Source organism: Artibeus jamaicensis, unplaced genomic scaffold, assembly GCF_021234435.1.
Source record: "Artibeus jamaicensis isolate MK-2021 breed Jamaican fruit bat unplaced genomic scaffold, CSHL_Jam_final scaffold_833, whole genome shotgun sequence".
NCBI lineage: Eukaryota > Metazoa > Chordata > Mammalia > Chiroptera > Phyllostomidae > Artibeus > Artibeus jamaicensis.
In genome coordinates this window covers 12,294,358-12,312,127 of record NW_026522056.1, presented here as the reverse complement: position 1 = coordinate 12,312,127, position 17,770 = coordinate 12,294,358, and the positions used below count along the sequence as shown (strand labels likewise).

General features: G+C 37.7%; 1 protein-coding gene across 5 annotated transcripts in view; it reads left to right on the top strand.

Moving 5' to 3' along the window:
• The window catches only part of NRG1 (neuregulin 1), a 951,241-nt gene that overhangs the window by 902,476 nt on the left and 30,995 nt on the right, over positions 1 to 17,770 (top strand). For all 5 annotated transcript variants that reach the window (XM_037128897.2, XM_037128900.2, XM_053660082.1 and 2 more), the window contains one exon: positions 12,510 to 12,639. In XM_037128897.2, coding sequence (XP_036984792.2) covers positions 12,510 to 12,639 — 130 coding nt within the window. The remainder of the gene's footprint in view (positions 1 to 12,509; positions 12,640 to 17,770) is intronic.

Sequence of the window (17,770 nt, the reverse complement as noted above, 5' to 3'; positions counted from 1 at the left end):
TTCAGAAGAAATATTTTGACACTCTGCATTCATTTATAATTTCCATCTGTTCATCCATGTGTTCTGCTTGTTCACCTTTGAACAACTAAAATGTGCCATTTACAACTAAAATAATTCAAAGATGAAATGGTGTTCACATCTTCAAAGCAAACATAACAAGCAAAAAAATGAAAACAGACAAACAGAATCACCAAGCGTATATTTGGAGGGTTGAATTTGTCAAAGGATAAAATGGAATTTTAAAAAATGTAAAGAATAATCATGCATTCTAGTAGTAGTATTGTTAACTAATGAGTGTGCTTATATTCAGTCCACTTAAAATTATATGAGATTTTATGATGAACTAAAATCAATTGATGAGACTAAAACAAACTAGAAGTGTAGAAAACAAAAATGGAGGTAGGGGCTGGAATCCTAGAATATCATGGTCATTTTTCTGGCTCTAGGGAAAGAGCTAAAAGTGATGAGACTCAGTTAAGGACAATGTAGCCTACATTCCTTATTTACCAGTGAATCCTTCAGTTCCTGTCATGTCATTTACAAAAGAAAAAGAAGAAGAATTTAATGCAGCATTTCAGTCATGGGTGACCGAGTGCAACTTGATTTCCCAGAGTAAGGAATGCCACAGTCTCATGCACACCCAAGCATGTGCACACACACACACGTGCAGAATGCTCCGGTGAGTGTGGGGTAGGCTCCTAGAACATGAACCTCAGGCACTAGCCAATGGCTGTAATGGGTCCATGTAGCCATGACAGATTCCAGTAAACTTTGAATGGAGAACAGTGTAAGGGGCAATGAAGGATTGCTGAATTCTTGCAACACCTGTCTGGTAGTTAAGATCTTTTTTTTATTATCACCATTTAGTTCCAGGGACTTGGTGGTTTCTCTGGAACAGTGACTCAGTTACCTGAGCTCTGCAGACTTTGAGAAAAAATGCAGGCATTAGAGTTTTTAGCTTATAACACTGGACATTGAAGTGCAAGGTGACGGGGGGCCTCTGAACAGGAAGGGTCTTCCACCTGTGACGGATCGATGTGAAGACACAGTTACGTCTCTGTGATTGTGTCCAACTCTCCGAAAGATGTGCAGTCAAGAAAAATCTCTGACTCTTTCCACAAAAGTGTTCTACATTTCAAAATTCTTCAGAAGTGAGGATTTCCTAAGGGGAAAACCATGAAGAGATTACGTCTTTTCAAAGGAGAGCGTTCGAGGTCCTGTTTCTTCTTCTTAATGAGAACTCTTACCGAGGAAGGCCTTGTTTTCTGCTTAGCAACATAACAAGAACGGTCCTGTCACCTGTGAACTCTCCCCTAGTGGGGTGCAGACCCTAACTGACTCTGCACGTGTCTCTCCTCATGCCGGTCACTGGATTCTGTAGTTTCTGAACTGGAAAATGCTTGCTAGATATTGGTAGCGCCTACTTGGGCAGAGCACCAGTGCAAATTTTTGCTAGACGTGCAATTTGGTCCTGAAAAATATTTGACTTCTTGAAAGTTTTTGAATAAATGACGAATCTCAGCTGAAGACAGTTGACTCTTATATGCGAAGTTGAGGAATTAAATTGGTAGAGTGGACATGGCCACTTGGATTGGGTTCTGTGTGACTTGAGTTTTAGGTGGCTTTGTAGGGCCGCCAAGGGTCCCTTTCAGCTGGTGTGCTGAACAGCCATAGCTTCATGCTTTAAGTTGTTTTCTTGATTAGTGTTGGGGTAAGAAGCACCTTAGTGATGGATGGAAAGAATGAGTATTTGTATTAAACACATACTTGCAGTGTCTACAAAACAAATGGTTTATGTTTTAAAAGGGGGAAGACCTCAGCCATGGTGAATTATTATAGCTCCAGGAGATGGTAGTGTTTTATTAGTCCATCTTCACAAATAGATATATCACCCAGGCAAGAAACTAATAAATTATAACTAAGATCTCATGGGTGGACCTTCTTGTTAGTCCCTGTTGTAGGCAGTGCAGGAAGTAGCCAGGCAAGCTTAGATAAGACTCTGGCCTCCACTTTTCTTTAATGATGTGATTCAACATGTCCTTTTTCAGTTTTAACTACAAGCAAGATGATTTCTATTGAATTCCTCCAACAACCGCATGAGGTATAGATAGAAAACAGCCAGGCCAGATGATGAGAGTCAGACACTGAACACATGGCCCCAGTTTTTATAAAATATCATGCACTTTGGCAACAGAATTCAAATTGTGCACCTGTCTGCTTCCACTGAACAGTGAGTTTTAATGCCAACAGTAGTAACACAGGTGCCTGTGAGGTCGGAACATAGAGGCCCAGAAATTCAAAACAATAGCAGCAGCTAAAAACAAAGGCCTGAGGGAAGCTTTATACATAATGTCATCAAGACAAATTTATCATTTTGGCTTGGTTCCTGTAAAGGCCCAGATTTGCCTGGAATATTACCTCCCACAATGTCCCCATCTCTAAGAGTAGATGCTCTTTAGAGAAACAAAACCTGTTATGAACTAAATATTATGAGACCAGCATAGTCCTTTGGGAGCCGGGGAAATGTTTTCTTGAGGTGAAGCATTTAAAATTATGTGTTTCTCCGAAGCCTTGTTCTACCCCTGTTCAGACTGGCCATGTGTAAGTGACAGTAACCATATTGAAAAAAGTTAGATTTCCAAGTGTTCGGTACTAGCATTTGTGTTGGGAACCTAAAAACTGCAGATACACATTTAATAACGCATCACGTTGCAGGAGGAGTGTTTCGCTCTTCTAATCATGAAACTGGGAACAGGGAACTCCTGGGACTTCTGGGAAAATATGTAGACTGAAATTAGCCAAGTGTTTTAGAGCAAGATTCATATGTTCGAACATGCTTTTACTACTTCATTCCTCTGTATGCAGTGAGTGACCTTTCACCTCCTTGAGGAAAATGTGGTACTTATGGAAACAGATCCCAGCTATTTATGTTCACAACCCTAACACACACCCAGAATTGCAGTAATTTGGCTAAATGGTATGTGGCGATGAGCAATCTGGTGTCTTAGAGATGCAAAGGTGACAGTCTGAGAAGTGTCATCCAGGCTCCTGTGTTAGAGAGCCACTGATCAGGGACCCAGCCCGGATGTGAACCACGTGGAAGGTTGTGTTTTATTGCCTAGTCCCTGTTTCTCTACACTTTTGTGAAGGCTCATTTATGAGAAAATCATTGAAAGTTTAATTATTTGTCTGAAATCATTTTCCATCATGGAGATGCTCCCAGCACTTCTAGGGGCATCGCTGCCTTGCTCATCAGTGTGACCTAATACTTTCAGACAACTGTCTATTCTTAGAGGCTTCCTTTAGATCAAGAGACGTGCTGTAGTCACGTGAGAAAACCATCCTGTGACTTGGGGGTAGCTGAGACAGTTTCACTTCATTACAGGAGTATTGAATATTGAGAGTGGGCCTCAGTCTTGTTGTCTACCACGGATGTTTCCTAGATTGTGTGAAGAGTAAGAAGAAGATGTGTGGTGAGCAGTGTGAAGGTCTTAGGAACAGGTGTGGCACAAAGTGTGAATACAGATGAGTCCCAGCACGTGGCTCCTACCTAATTATAATGTATCTGGATGCAAAGTTGTGTTACTTCTTGACCAGGCTCCTATTCCTTTTCCACCACTAGTGTGCTAATTTAAGCAATCTTCCTCTCTCTCCTAGACTTTTGCGATAACTTCTTTATTGGTCTCCACATTTTCAATTCCTCCCCTTTCAAAGGTGATAGAATAGACTCTTAATTCTATTAATTATGGGCCCCCTCCAACGCCTACCTCTTTCCATAGTAAACGATAATTCCAGCATGCATAGTACACATTTATTTGAGCCAGGTTATCAAGGGCTTCTCTGATATGGATACATTATTATGACATAGCTTCATTAACTTTACCTTTCTATTTATAATCCATCTCCCAGTCAGACTGAATTGCTGCCTTTCGCTGAACATGACATTCATTTTTCTACCTCCACAGATTCATTGGCTTTTCCTTTAATGGAATGCTTTCTTCTCCCCCGGGCACAGATCTACTTCCCCTTCTTAATATATTACCCTTTTAAGATATTTCTTATTTTGCATATTTATTGTTAGATTCATACCTGGCTAATCTAATTGATTTATTTTTCCTGTTGCTTTTGTGGCTATGATCCCTGTATCTTATTGGGCTTTCTTGCTAGTTAATACTGGTATCCAATAATGTCATCTTCAAGTAATGATTATTTTATCTTCTCATTTCCTAGAATTTTACTAGTTTTTTTTTATTCCTGCTCTATTGCACTGGTTAAAGCAATGTTAAATAATAGCTTTAGGAGTCAACATCCTTGACTTGTTGACATTAATGGAAATCCCTTCAAGAGTTTCCATGTTAAGAATGATTTAGGTTGTTGGCTAGAAGTGAATATATTTACAGATGATATAGAGTGTTATTCTAATTTTACATTAAAACACATGTTTGAAAAGGCCAAATCTGACAGGTTTTGCATTTTATTTTAAACGTATAAATATATATTTAAACATGTACACTTATAACACACATTTAAACATGCATATCAAATTATGAAAGCACCAAGAATAGTATAGGATGGGCCAAAAACAAGATTACAGTTGTGAGTACAAGAAACAAAAAGTTCATAAAGCTATTGTGATCATCACAACCTGCATGTCTTTACCCATATGAACAACCGTAAAGCCCCTTCTGCCACATCTGGTACAGTGGGTCTCCGCGTAGCCATCATCCAAGTCAGCAATGGTCAGTTTTGTTCATTTGGACCCCCCTCACTTACCTTCCCTGTTACTATTTTGGAGCAAATCCTAGACATCTTGTCATTTAATGTATATATATTTTAGTGCATAGCTCTTAAGAATAAAAACTATTTTCAAACACAATGATATATTTGATGCCAAGCAAATGGATGATAACCCCTTAGTAATACGAATTGCCTATACGGTGATCATATTTTAGTCTCATATGAAAGAGCATGCTTATGTAACTATTTAAATCAGGTTCTAAGTAAGTTTCACAAATTGTTACTCATTTCTATGTCTCGTAATTCTCTTTTAAATGTCTGTATTTTGGATTTTTCCTTCATTTCACCCTCTTGGTAATTCTCTAGTTCTATCTCCCTTTGCCTTTTTATATATAGAGAGAGACAAAGGGAGATAGATACATTTTTGTAACTAAGTTATTGGCCCTGGAGAGTTCTTTGTAGTCTTGGATTTGCCAGTTGCATCCCAAGGTGTCTTTTAATATGCTCCTCTGACCTCGTACTGCCTGTAAATTAGTAGTTTTATCTGGATACTTGATTAAATTCAGGCTTGATTTTAGGGATAAAAATATTTGATAGATGGTTTTATAGAAATTGATTTTTTAATCTCATCAAATGTTGATTCAGTACCTATTGAAATGACATACAGCTGTTATTTTTTGCTGTGCCACAATTTTTAAAAGTTTGTTGAATGTGGATTTGCCTCAGAATGTCTATATTTTGACCTTTCATCTCCTTTCATTCTAAACTTATTTTAGCTGGTGAATAAATTAACCTGTGTCATTAAATGTCACATGGTAGTCTTAGCAGCGCACTGAATAACTGAATCTTTGATAAGTCCTCGTTGATTTGCTTTGTTGGGTCTCAAAACATTTGATGGATTTGGAAAGTGATAGTTGAACATTTTCTATTTTGACACGACCTTCCCCTAGTCACATTGATACTGGTAGAAAATGCAGAGCACAGTAAAGCATGTGTGCCTTCCACTTTTAACCTTAGGAGACCTAGAAATATATCAGCTTAAGCCAGTCAGATGGACTGACTGCTCATGTTCCCTTTGAAGGCTTGGTGGGTTTCAGTCTTTCAGAATAGGTATTGGTGGGAAAAGATTCAAGGGACAGCTTTGAAAATTGGTCAACTCCCAGCTGTGGAAATCTTAGATTCATATAAAACTGTCAGTAATTAGTAGAAAATATACAGCAAGACTGTATTTTTGGAGTTTTCACCTTTTAGATTATTGGCTTTGTCAGGAAGAAAATGTAGCTTTCTTGTAACTTCACCCAGTCAATGACCCACTGTGGGAAGACTCTCCCTGGTCTTCAGAAAAGTCGTGACAGCCTACAAGCATTCAGGTCACCGAGATGTTGCTCTAAGAAGTAGCAGACTATGACGGTTACACTGGGTCGTGAGTGAAATATGCTGTCAGAAAACAAATAGCAACATCTATGTTTGAAAAATCACCTTTCTTGACAGTTTTATTTTTCTAAGGATAATACTATCTAATGACACTATATCGTTTGCTCAGCAGCTGCTGGGGACTTAGACTTTGCTTTGTGTTCAGCTACAAATGAGATCAGTGTTATAACAAAAATTATAACTTTGTTTTATGAGGACAAACACCCAAAGGTCACTTTTCATTCTCCTGAAGAAGGGAGAAATCATGTTAGGGTCTGTCCAGAGAGCCTGTGAGAGAGAGAGGGACCTACAGGCAATCTTGTTAACCTGCTCCAGCCCCAGGATGCATTTCACAAAACAGAAATCAAGCATTTCCTAATTCTCTTGTGTGATCTTGGGCAGCCTTTCCCTGTGCGCTTTTGTGAAATCTTAGCTAGAGGGGTTTTATTAAAGACCACAGAATTATTGTTTTGAGACAATTTGAATCCTCTTTTTAAATATGGGCTAAACCATAAACTATATTAAAATTCTTTCTGGTCCACCAACCTGTGTGTGTTTAAATGATTGCAAACCCCAAGTTTATTGTTTAAGCCACTTAATCTTCATTGGCTGTTGGTGTCAACTTATTCTTTGTACAAACTCCCACCTTGTATGTAGCCTACAAACTTCTAAGAACTTCCACCTTAGTTCCATGAAGTGAGATGTCCTAATTCTACCTAGAAAGTTCTGATTCCAGTTACGGTTTCCTGATGGCTCATCGCTGGCTTCCCTGTTTGTGTCCTTGGCAGAGTGCAATGGAGGGGAGGCAAGGAGATAGTATGCTCATTTAAATCACAATATTTGGCTCTGGGAACCTTCAACTCAGGTTTCTTTTATCTCCTTCCGTGGCTGTTTTCTTTTCAAGTACCTATGTGCTACTCAGTAATTTCCTGAATTACTCCTCAGGAAAAAAAAATGACCACCTCGAATGACCATGCTTCAGTAGTTCTGAGTCTGGCTCTGAACTTCTCCTTGGAAAACCAATGTCATTCCCTTGGCATCTGTGGAAGCATTTCTGCTCAGCTTCTGCTCCGGAACCTCATCTTCAGGAGCCCCATAAGCACTTTTCCCCCAGTAGGCGTTCAAAGCTTCTAGTAAGTCACTGAGGAGGACCTGTATTCTGAGCAAGAATAGTTTCAGGTTTTAAATTTTTTTAAACTAGGAGACCAAAGAGCAAGAAAGCATGCAGGTTTCTAAATGTGTAGCCACGGAAGATATGTAATGTTGTAGAGATTGACAGTTTCATATTGGAACATAAAATTGTTAAAAATTATATATTTGAGAAAACGGTGGTTATTTAGTTTAATTTTCTTCAAGTGAATCATTAAGAGTTGTCTTAAAAACTGCTAGCACAGATTCATTCACTCAGGGAAGACTATATCTAACGATTGCTCCTGGGGTTGAACACCGTACATTCGTGTTAATTCCTGCTAATTCCTGCTAATTGTCAAAGAAGAATAGAGTGACTTCTTATCAGCAATTTGCATTTGTGTAGGGCCCTGGTCTGTTGCTGCTGTCTACTCTGCTGATAAAGAAAACACCACTTAAAACCAGCAGGGAAGTAAGCCATCCTTTCCAGCGAGTTGTTTTGTTTTGTTTTTTTTTAAGCCTTCCCTAAGCAGAAAAAGCCTGGCATTCTACAGGAAATATTGTGTGGTTCCTTGGGAAAATATTTAGCAATAAAACAGAGAACACTTCATTAACTCCTCAAATTTTTATTTCATCTATCTTTAAAGTGTGCAGAGGTGTATGATTTCCACAGTGTAAAAATATTTTGTGGATGTCGCATTTAAAAAATATTTTAAGAGCTTTTAAACTGTTAAAATGACACACAGTGTTATAAGTAACTTAATTCATGTAACTGGGTAGTTTGGTGAGGAATATTAAGGAATTGTGTGGGCTTCGAAAGTTGAAAATAATACACATTTAGGATGGTTTTTTCTTATAACACACATTCTTCTTCAATTTATTTTATAGACAATTTTAGTGGTTATAAATTATCAACAAGCAATTGTGATAAAGTTAAAATAGAGCAGATTATGGATACTTACTTACTGTTGTATAACCATTCAGTGGTTAACCTTCTAAATTAGATGATCTCTCTTCATACTTATAGAATAATAACTTACTAAGAAACAACATTTGAGGCTTGATTATGTACAATTCCAGAGCCTGCACAGAAATGCTTTTGCTTCTCTTTGTTCCATATTTACACCATTAGTAATAGTAACAGCATTATACATCTGTGTGCAGTGTTGATAAAGTATTTTATCACACTTCACAACAACCCTGTGATAGCTCATTCTTACAGCTGAAATCACCGAGGCCGGTTAGTGGGACAGAAGTCACACAAGAAATACTTGCTAATACAGCGCCTTGGCCCTGATTCTCCTCGGCTAACTCTGAGGTTCATTTCACTACATTTTATCTATAAAGGTCTCCTTTTAGAAAGAATTGTTCACAGTCTTACAGTTTTTCACCCCAATAATTCTAGTTGTTATTATGCCTTGCATAGGCAATTACTAAAGGATTGTGGAAGGCGGGGTGGAGGGAGCAGGAAGGAAGGAAAGCAGGCAGGCTGGAAAGAAAGAAGGGGCCCCTTCTGTGTGGTGAGGAATTTTAGGGGTCCAGAAATGGTGATCTTAGTCTCCAGAGCCTTAGTCCTGACCTAAATTGCCAAGAGAGACTAAGTCAAGAATGAAACACCCCGAAGTACATTCTCTGATAACAAGTAATTGCTGTATTTACACTTTCTTCCTTATAACCTATAAACATATAAGTGGCAAACATAAGAGGAACGAAATCATATTTTGCAGTGTTCCTAATTGCTGTTCATTTAGCTCTTACTAGAAGGTGACAGACTCCCAGATTAGGACAAACTAGTCACAAAGTGAGGGAGGCAGGCTTTGTTAAGTACAGGAAGATGAGTGAGATCTACTCCATCTACTTCCAAGAACAGCTATGAGGGTCATCTTTTATATACTGAGGCACATTCTGTCTGCAAAACCCTTTAGCTTCACCTCTAATAAACTCCTCCTAGAGCTCCCAGGAAGAGTGGTGCTTCTGCAGTTAGGTTTAAGAAGCTTTGTCCGTTTCATGAATTTCTGGCAGAATTACCACATGCACGGCGACTTCACAATACAGGGTGTGTAAGCCAAAGAGGAAAGATATCACGGCAAAACCAATAGGCCTGTTCAGGATTAAGTGTGTATTGCGGTCAGCTAAGAAGAATAAAAGAAACCTGGCACAGATCTGACGGGTGCACATTCACCGTCCCCATCCAGGTTCTTCTGACAACTACGGCTGATTTCTGTGTTTGTTGGTTGAGAACAACTGTACCCAGTCAGTCACCCTTTACACCACAAGGGAGTTTGTTGCTGCTTTACTATTCTGTGATCATTTTTTTGTTCTCACTCCTGCTAACAGATAAAAGGACCAAGCACAATAGTCCATGACCATAGGAGATTGTTCCTGTTTCATTGTGTCCAAGAATTATTTTACCATCAAAGAGCCCATTTCTAGTTTCAAGTGATGACCTCAGAATTGTTCAAATGAGTGTGTCATAACTTGGAGCTGCAGGATAATTATTTTAGGGGGAAATATTTTTAAAGAACTAAAAACCAGGAATTACTTCTAGTTTTAACACATTTATTAATCTTGCTTATGTGATAACACAAGATCCGAAAATCCAAGGAATAGGTATGATGCATTTGTCTCTTGCTTATATTACTGCTAATCCTTATTGTTAGCTTACAGTTTATATGGAGTGGCTGCTTTGGGGAGGATGTTGGTTTTGTTATATTAAGCAAAAGCCTTGGGATTTGTTCTGAAAGAGCCTGATGCAGTGTTGGCTGTGCAGCTTGGGTGAGGGGTGATCCTCAGCAGCCTGTCAGGGACTCAGAGACCACTGGGGTGCGCTTGGGGCTCCTAGCTCCTCTGCAGGGACCTGAGTGGTGACAGCACGCCACAGGTGGTCCATTCTGCACTGTCACCTGGGGCGGCAAGGATACCCTGCCCAATTTGTCATCCCACAGAACCCTGTCAGCAGTCGCAAGTCTTAAGCACAAAAACTTTAACACTGAAGGCAAACTCCCTCCTAATATGTTTTAAAAGCAATTGTCATGGACGAAAATACTAACAGCCAGAACCAAAGTTAACAGTTTTGTGACGTATAGAAATGGCATCTTAACTGTTATGTTATATGATATATGGAAATGTTGTCTATAATTTTACAGACGAAATGTTGCTAATTACACTCCCCTCTTCCTGCTAGAGGTGGTAAAATACAGCCAATAATGGGGGTAATATCACCTCTCTCCACACTCTCCCTGGTGCCTTTTGTTTGGTTTCTAGAACAGTGAAGGATACCTTGAAATGCATCTTGAAAAGGACTTTTTGTTACAGTAATAATAAAAATGAGCCATTTATTTTCTTAATTTTAATTTTTATTATTTATTGGGGTGACATTGGTTGATAAAAATTATAGATTTCGGGTGTACAATTCTATCATACATCATCTGTGTATTATCTTGTGTGTTCACCACCTCAAGTCAAGTTGAATGATTTCTTAATTATCCACACTAATAACTCAAGAATAGTATGCATCTTTGAAATCCCCCAATTTCCATGATCGAGCTTTTATTTGATTAGTGAATACTGGCCCTATTTGCCCAGTAATAATACCTGCTCTTATTCACTGAGTGCCAGTTTTGTGCCAATTCTTTTGTATAGATTATTTCTAATCTCTACAAAGACCCTGTAAGTGTGCTATTATCCTAAATGGGAAAATTGAGCACCTGGGTGGGTTAAGTGACTTGCTCAAAGACACAAAGCTAGTAGGAGGCGGGATATGAGCCAGATCTATCTCCACAGCGCAAGTCATTTTGACCGTCCTTTGCTGTTACTCCTGAAAGCCATGCTGAGAACAGTGAAATGGTCCAAAAACATGCCTGATTGGAAGAGGCAAGAAAGGTCTTGAGTGATTCAGAAACTGAATAATTAGATGTTGAGTGTTTCTATCGAGTAAAAATCAAGCAGAGTTAGAGGAGAAATTGGGTTAAAAGTCAAAAGAAAATGTGGACTAGTGAAGGGAATGCACAAGAAAGGCAAAAGAAAATGGGAAAATAATACATGAACGGTTCAAGAAAATGGGCATCTGAATATCATATACAAATACAAAATGGGCATCTGAATATCATATGTAAATACAAAATAAAAATAAGGAAGACAAGGATTAAAAATCATAAGGAATGATCAGTAGACAAGAAAAAAGAACTTGTCTAGAGATGGATATTTTTTTCTAAAAGAGTAGTGCCCATTGGCTTGACATCTGGTTTTGTGTTTTGCCCTGATAATGTAAGTGATGAACATAATGTGAATTAAGCTACTTTTGGCTGAAACTGAGCATCACCTATGATGTTCCCAGTGATAAGAGCAGAAGTTCTGATAGGAAATGCCCTTAGAGCCTCAGGACTGAGAGCTTGGGCTTCATTCAGTCGCTGCACCTCCTGGTGGAGGCTTCATTTTCAGATAACTATGGAGTTGGATGAGTGAGTATCATGCTTATTACATGAAGGAAGCTTTCTTCCTGTTAGGAACCAAAACTAAGATTAATTTCTACTCTTGATTCACAATGAATATCACAATACCCACCCATTTTGTCATTTTCAGCAATATTAGACTGTCTTTCCATTTTCTCAAAAGTACAATGGCAATTGGATATTTCAAAAATGTTCTTCTGAGTAAAATTTAGAATATAATGGACATTTTGGAAAGAATGGCCCCTGAGTTATATGATAACATATATATTCAGTTAATATATAATTTTTCATTAGGTACAAATGAGCCATCTTGTATTTCTTGCAATATATTATGTCTAAAAAATACGGTCAATATACATAGAAGACATACTTTCCAAAATAAATAATTTTATCAATTAGTTGCTATTAAACATTGATATCTAAAGTGAGTTACACCGACATGACTTTATATCATTATCATCGAGCCTTCCTAGAAAATGTGTTTTACTTAATGACAATAGATCTTCTCTTTTTCTCCTTCCACGGAAGATAAAATACTGGTTATAAAAAATGTTGAACCGATATTCCTATTATCGTAATTCAATTAATTGTACTTACCTTTTTATAATTTTATTCTGCTTAATTACACCCAGAAATAACTTTGTTGCTGTTGTTTAGCCTGAAAGTTTAGTGGAGACTGTCATACCTTCTGTGAACTATCTCTCCTAAGAGAATTGAAGATCAACGTCTGCGCAGAAGCAGAAAGATCTAAACCTTTGCCCTTCTTTATCTCCCATCCAGCTACATCGACATCTACAACTGGGACAAGTCATCTTGTAAAATGTGCAGAGAAGGAGAAAACGTTCTGTGTGAATGGAGGCGAGTGCTTCATGGTGAAGGACCTTTCAAACCCCTCAAGATACTTGTGCAAGTAAGAACAGAAACCCTCTGTGTGGCTCATGTCCATAACTGCTTCTTTCAGATGATTCCGTGTCTCATGATGTGGTGTTGCTTTCTTTTCCAATTTCATTGCATCCTGTTGAATAACGCTTTTTATTTGTAGAGTGTTTTTCCATTTGCAAAAAGTTCACACCATGTGTCATCTCGGTTATATTCAGAATTGGGTTTGGTTTTTTTTTGCTTTTTATAATTCTGTTCCTTTTTCGCATTTGTATTTATAAAGTTGCTTTGCTTGTGGTTTTGATCATTGTTATCTAGAAGAGATGTGCAAATAGCATGGAGAGAGGTCTCTATTGATTTCTACTTCTCCACCCAATGTGTGGATAAAGCTCTAAGATAACGTTCCTTTTCACCCCAGTGATCACCTGCAAAACAAATGGGCTAAGAGATAGAAAAGTACAGAAGGTTCTTTACAGACAGCATGGTTGCACTTGACATTAACTTGTTGTTTCATAACTATTTTTTAAAATGAAGTTTAGGTTGATCTCGCAGATTATCAAAAAAGCAAATGGCAGGTGTTTGGAAATGGGTTTAGTGGGTGCGGCATCATTGTGTATAGAAGGCAGAACATCCTCTTATGCACTGCCATTGTTTGTAGATATATTTAGAATGGCACTCTGTCCTATGACCTGAAGGGGTTGATACACCATTCATAAGTATCACACTTATTCTTTCTCAACAGGCAGAATAATATTATCTGTACATTAAATAATTGAACCCTGTAGTTGAAATTAGTAGGTCTCATTAAAAAGCATGTGTTTACTGTCTCATGGATTTTAATTCTACTCTTGATATTTAGGCTGTTTGTGGTATGGGGACTCATATAATTTGATGTGGTAAAAGTTATTTAATGTCTCACTTAAATGATTAAAAATACACATTTATTTTGCAGTCTACCGAGAGCTGTGTCCCACTGTTCTAGAGTAGCACTGCTTGTCCTACATGAGAAAAAATCATGCCATCCTAAAAATCGTCGTCTGCTTTAGAATATTAGCTTGTGACTCAAATGTTGACAAAGAAGGGCAAGTTTGTTAGAGAGCTAATAAAGCAATAAGCAAAATGAAAAAAAGTACAGGAACTAAGAAAGCCATTTCCATTTTGCATCATGTAAATGGTATACAAATATTTCTGTGTCAGTTCCCAAGAAAACAACCAAACCTTAATTGTTTGTGAGTAATAAAGTACACCTTAAAAGACACTTCTAAAAACCATAACACACAAACAAAATGCCATTTTGTAAGAAATGTTTCGCTGCCCCCTGTGTTCAAGACAGGGCCACCTGTAGAGTACTCAGGGACTTCATGAACATGTATCTCCCAAAACTGCTTGTGGCTTCAAAAGCTTTTCTTTTAAAAGAGGAGAAGCAATCCCAAGAGAAGACAAGGATTGGTGGTGGTGTAGCTGATTTTGTCAATCAGACAACACATAAAAGTCAACATAGTCTGTTGGAGTGAATAAAAACCTAGGAATCACAAGAGCGCTTCAATTACTACACATCTCTTTGGTAGAGGGAGGGGAATAATTATAAGCCACAATAAAATTAATAGATAAAAGTGTTTTAAAAAATGTAAAGCAAAATAAAAATGAAAGGGTATGTAGAAGCAAATTATTTCTTTCAGGTTTAAATCATTCCACATGGCTATCAATATTTATTGTTTTAATATCAATCTTGGAGACTCACTTTTTGACCACCTGTGTATTCAAATCTGTATACTTAAAGCAAAGAATTAAAATTGGTCACTTTTATTCTTTGGTTCTGATAATTTGTTGTCACTACAACACATACATGGCATCCCTATATTTATCATGGTGAAGCAACATGAACCAATTTTTATAGTTTTCTGCAAGGTTTTCTCAGATCAAAATAGAACGTACCAGAAGCTGAGACTTATAATCTATAAAATATGAGTTTCATTTATTATTTGGGGAAATCTTGTTATTTTGTCCTAATCTGAGGCATACAGTCCAATTATATTTTAATAAATCTCTTTGAAAAACATGGAAATTATGGTTCCTTATAAATTCTTCTCCTTTTTAAACAAAGTCCCCATACTATCTCTGTCTCATATTTTTACTTCTCTAGAAAAACATCTGAGACCACTATATTTTAATTATAATAATGAAACATGATCATTTTTCATCATAGCCTTCACAAAGATTTACAAGCTGAGCGAGTACATATGATAGTTTCCAAATACCTCTAAGGAACCAGCACAGCCATTTTCCACATATTAATTTCAGCCCTTCTGCAGGCCTCCTACATCCTACACAAAACATGCAATCACAGAAGTGTTGTTCATTTGTTCCATCTTGGTATTGTGCCAACAACTGCGATTTTTTTTCACCCACACAGCTTTTCATTAAATTTGAAGCCCAATCCAGAGAAAAGAATAGTTGCTATAGTTTTTAAAATCTTATCGTTAAATGTTTGTTATTTCTCTAATGACTACTAAAGCAGCAAACTGTAAAGGAATGCTCTGTACTGTCCCCAAGGTCATGGTCTAGTGGGTTCCGTTGCCTTCTAGTTCTTTTGGGCATCTTTTATTTTTGTTTTTTGTACTTAGGATCTTTCAGAAAAGTGTTAAGGCTCATTAAGCTTATTATTGGATCTTATTGGGGAAAAACTTTGATATTTATGATTTTGATAAGCACCCCCCAGATCAAATTTTTAGACCATGTGTTTATTGATGCATCAAAGCAAGCCAGTACCTTAGAGAAAGAATTGGAATATTTTTAACGCCCAAAATATGTCAGACCTTTTTTTGTGAAATAAAAGTGTGCTTAAAAAAATAATTCCTGTATTAAAAGCATTTGTAGCATTCAAAATAATCACAACTCAGAATTGGAACAAAGGCACATCTGAGGATCATGTATTGTTCACTAGACCACTTGAATAGAAGCAGAAAACATGAAAATGTTGCTTTGGCTCCTCACGGCCCTGCACTCGAAGCCAGTTCATAGTTTCCATATGGTCCATCTGTCTAGAGCAAAACATTGCTGAAGCATGAGTTACATCATTCAAAATCAGCTTTATTCCTAACTGAAGACATGACTCAGAGACACCACAAGCATGCACGTTTCCAAGTAGTCTCTTTGGTCGCCTAATCCACGCTGTTCTCATGGGATTTGAAGCTGAAGACGTGACAACAAATCTCTTTTGTCTCTCCATTTAGCACAGGGCGCCCCCAGTGGGTCAACCATGAAACAGTCAAACACTTCTCTAAGGAGAGGTTTACCGGTTATGTGGACTTCCCCCTGGGGACCGAGTGGGAATTTCCGTGGTAGTTACCATCTCTTATATTTCTCTTCCCTCTCTTCTAATTAAACATTTATCCTGAGGAAAAGCATAGTTATTATTCCAGATTACATAAAGATGAGAAAAGAAACATTTCCTCTTTTACCCTCTATGCCCTGTGTAGTCGTCACAGGGCTGAAAGGAATGAGTCAGCAGGAGCGTGACACTGTCCAAATGTCCCTCTGCTTTCCCCCTCATTCTTGTGTGTCTGTTCTTCTGGACAGTTTTAGTGGAATATGTTTATGTGATTTTTAAAATCCAACAATGATTTTATACCAGACTGTATTTATAAATCCATCATGTTGTCCCATGGACAGACGTGGATGTCCCATGAGGGTATTAGAGTTTTTACCACCAATTTTGGTGAATGGTCATGAGCCCTTTTGCATCAACTCTCTCTGGACCGTATCTTAATTTATAACATACAGTTAATATGTTCTCCAAATTCCTTTCCAAGAAGTTAGTGAAATTAAATGAATTCATTTCTGCTAAAGTACTTCTAACTCTGGCAAAGCAAGGTTTTTTTCCTTATAATAAAAAATAAATGGTGGTATTACGTACTCTCTGTAGACATTGGAAAAATACATACACCTGTCTTAACAGACGGTGTTATCATGTTTAATCCCTTGAATTCTCATCTTTCTTAACACCAGCAGCTCTTATTTGGCTTGGTGGGGCCACCAGCTAGCTTTATAACTTTGTGTTTGTTTGACAGATCACTTAATAGGTCTGATCATTATATACCTTATACGCAAAAAAAAACAAAAAATAAATCTTGGGAAGATGCAAGGTGCCTTCAAGCATGAGCTTACAATTTTTATAATTCATATGAAACTATGTAGTGTATATAAGGACCTATATTGTATTCTTATTGGAGACAGTTATGAAAAATGTATAGCTATACATTAGATCACAACAAACATTATAATAAATTAAACACAGTAAACGAAATGCTAATTAACATGTGTTTATGGAACAGCTACGTCTTTGCCAGGCATTTTTGAAAACACAGAGAAAATGTAATACATGGTGTCTGTCCCTGGAAACCTCGTCTGTTTAGGAAAATTAAGTAGTTAAAAGAGTGAATTAATTAGAGTGACTATATTCCAAATGGTGCAACAGCGATTACTATGGTAATGAGAATTTAAAGAAGGAGAAGAGGGGACTACGTCGTAGAAGACTTTATAAACAGTTGCACAGCCGTTTTCCTATAGCAGACAGGCATTGATGTGGCAGCAACCATTTCTGTGAGACACAGTGACATGCGTATCTAAACCAGCAGCTCCATCCTGGGAAGTAAACAAACAAAAAACTAAGTTAGACACTGAGTTTATAAGCTCTGGAGGCCAGGTGGAGGACCTTGGACATTGTGATAGTGCAATAGGGAGTTATAGGAACTTCTGGGGCAGGAGGGGGACACCAAAAACATAGCAGATACTTAGGGAAGAGAGATTTCTGTACAGGCTAGAGAAATTTGGGGACTAAGTAAGATGGAAAGTCAAAGCCACTAGCTAAAATTCAAGTTTTTGACATAATACACAGAATATTGATGTGATGATAATATGTATAACACTTATTGGCAGCTAGATTAACAAAATGAAAAGGAGCATGATGATTCAAGTTCATAGTTGTGCCCCACAGCTGCATCATCTTGGCTACAGGAAGAGAAATTTGGAATAGATAAAAGGCGATATATCGAATTAGAACTTAGGGGCCGTAAAAGCAGAACACTAATTGTACTCCAGCCCTGAAAGAGGACATTCAGCAGAATAAGTATGATACTCACTTAGCACCCTTCTCTGATTTT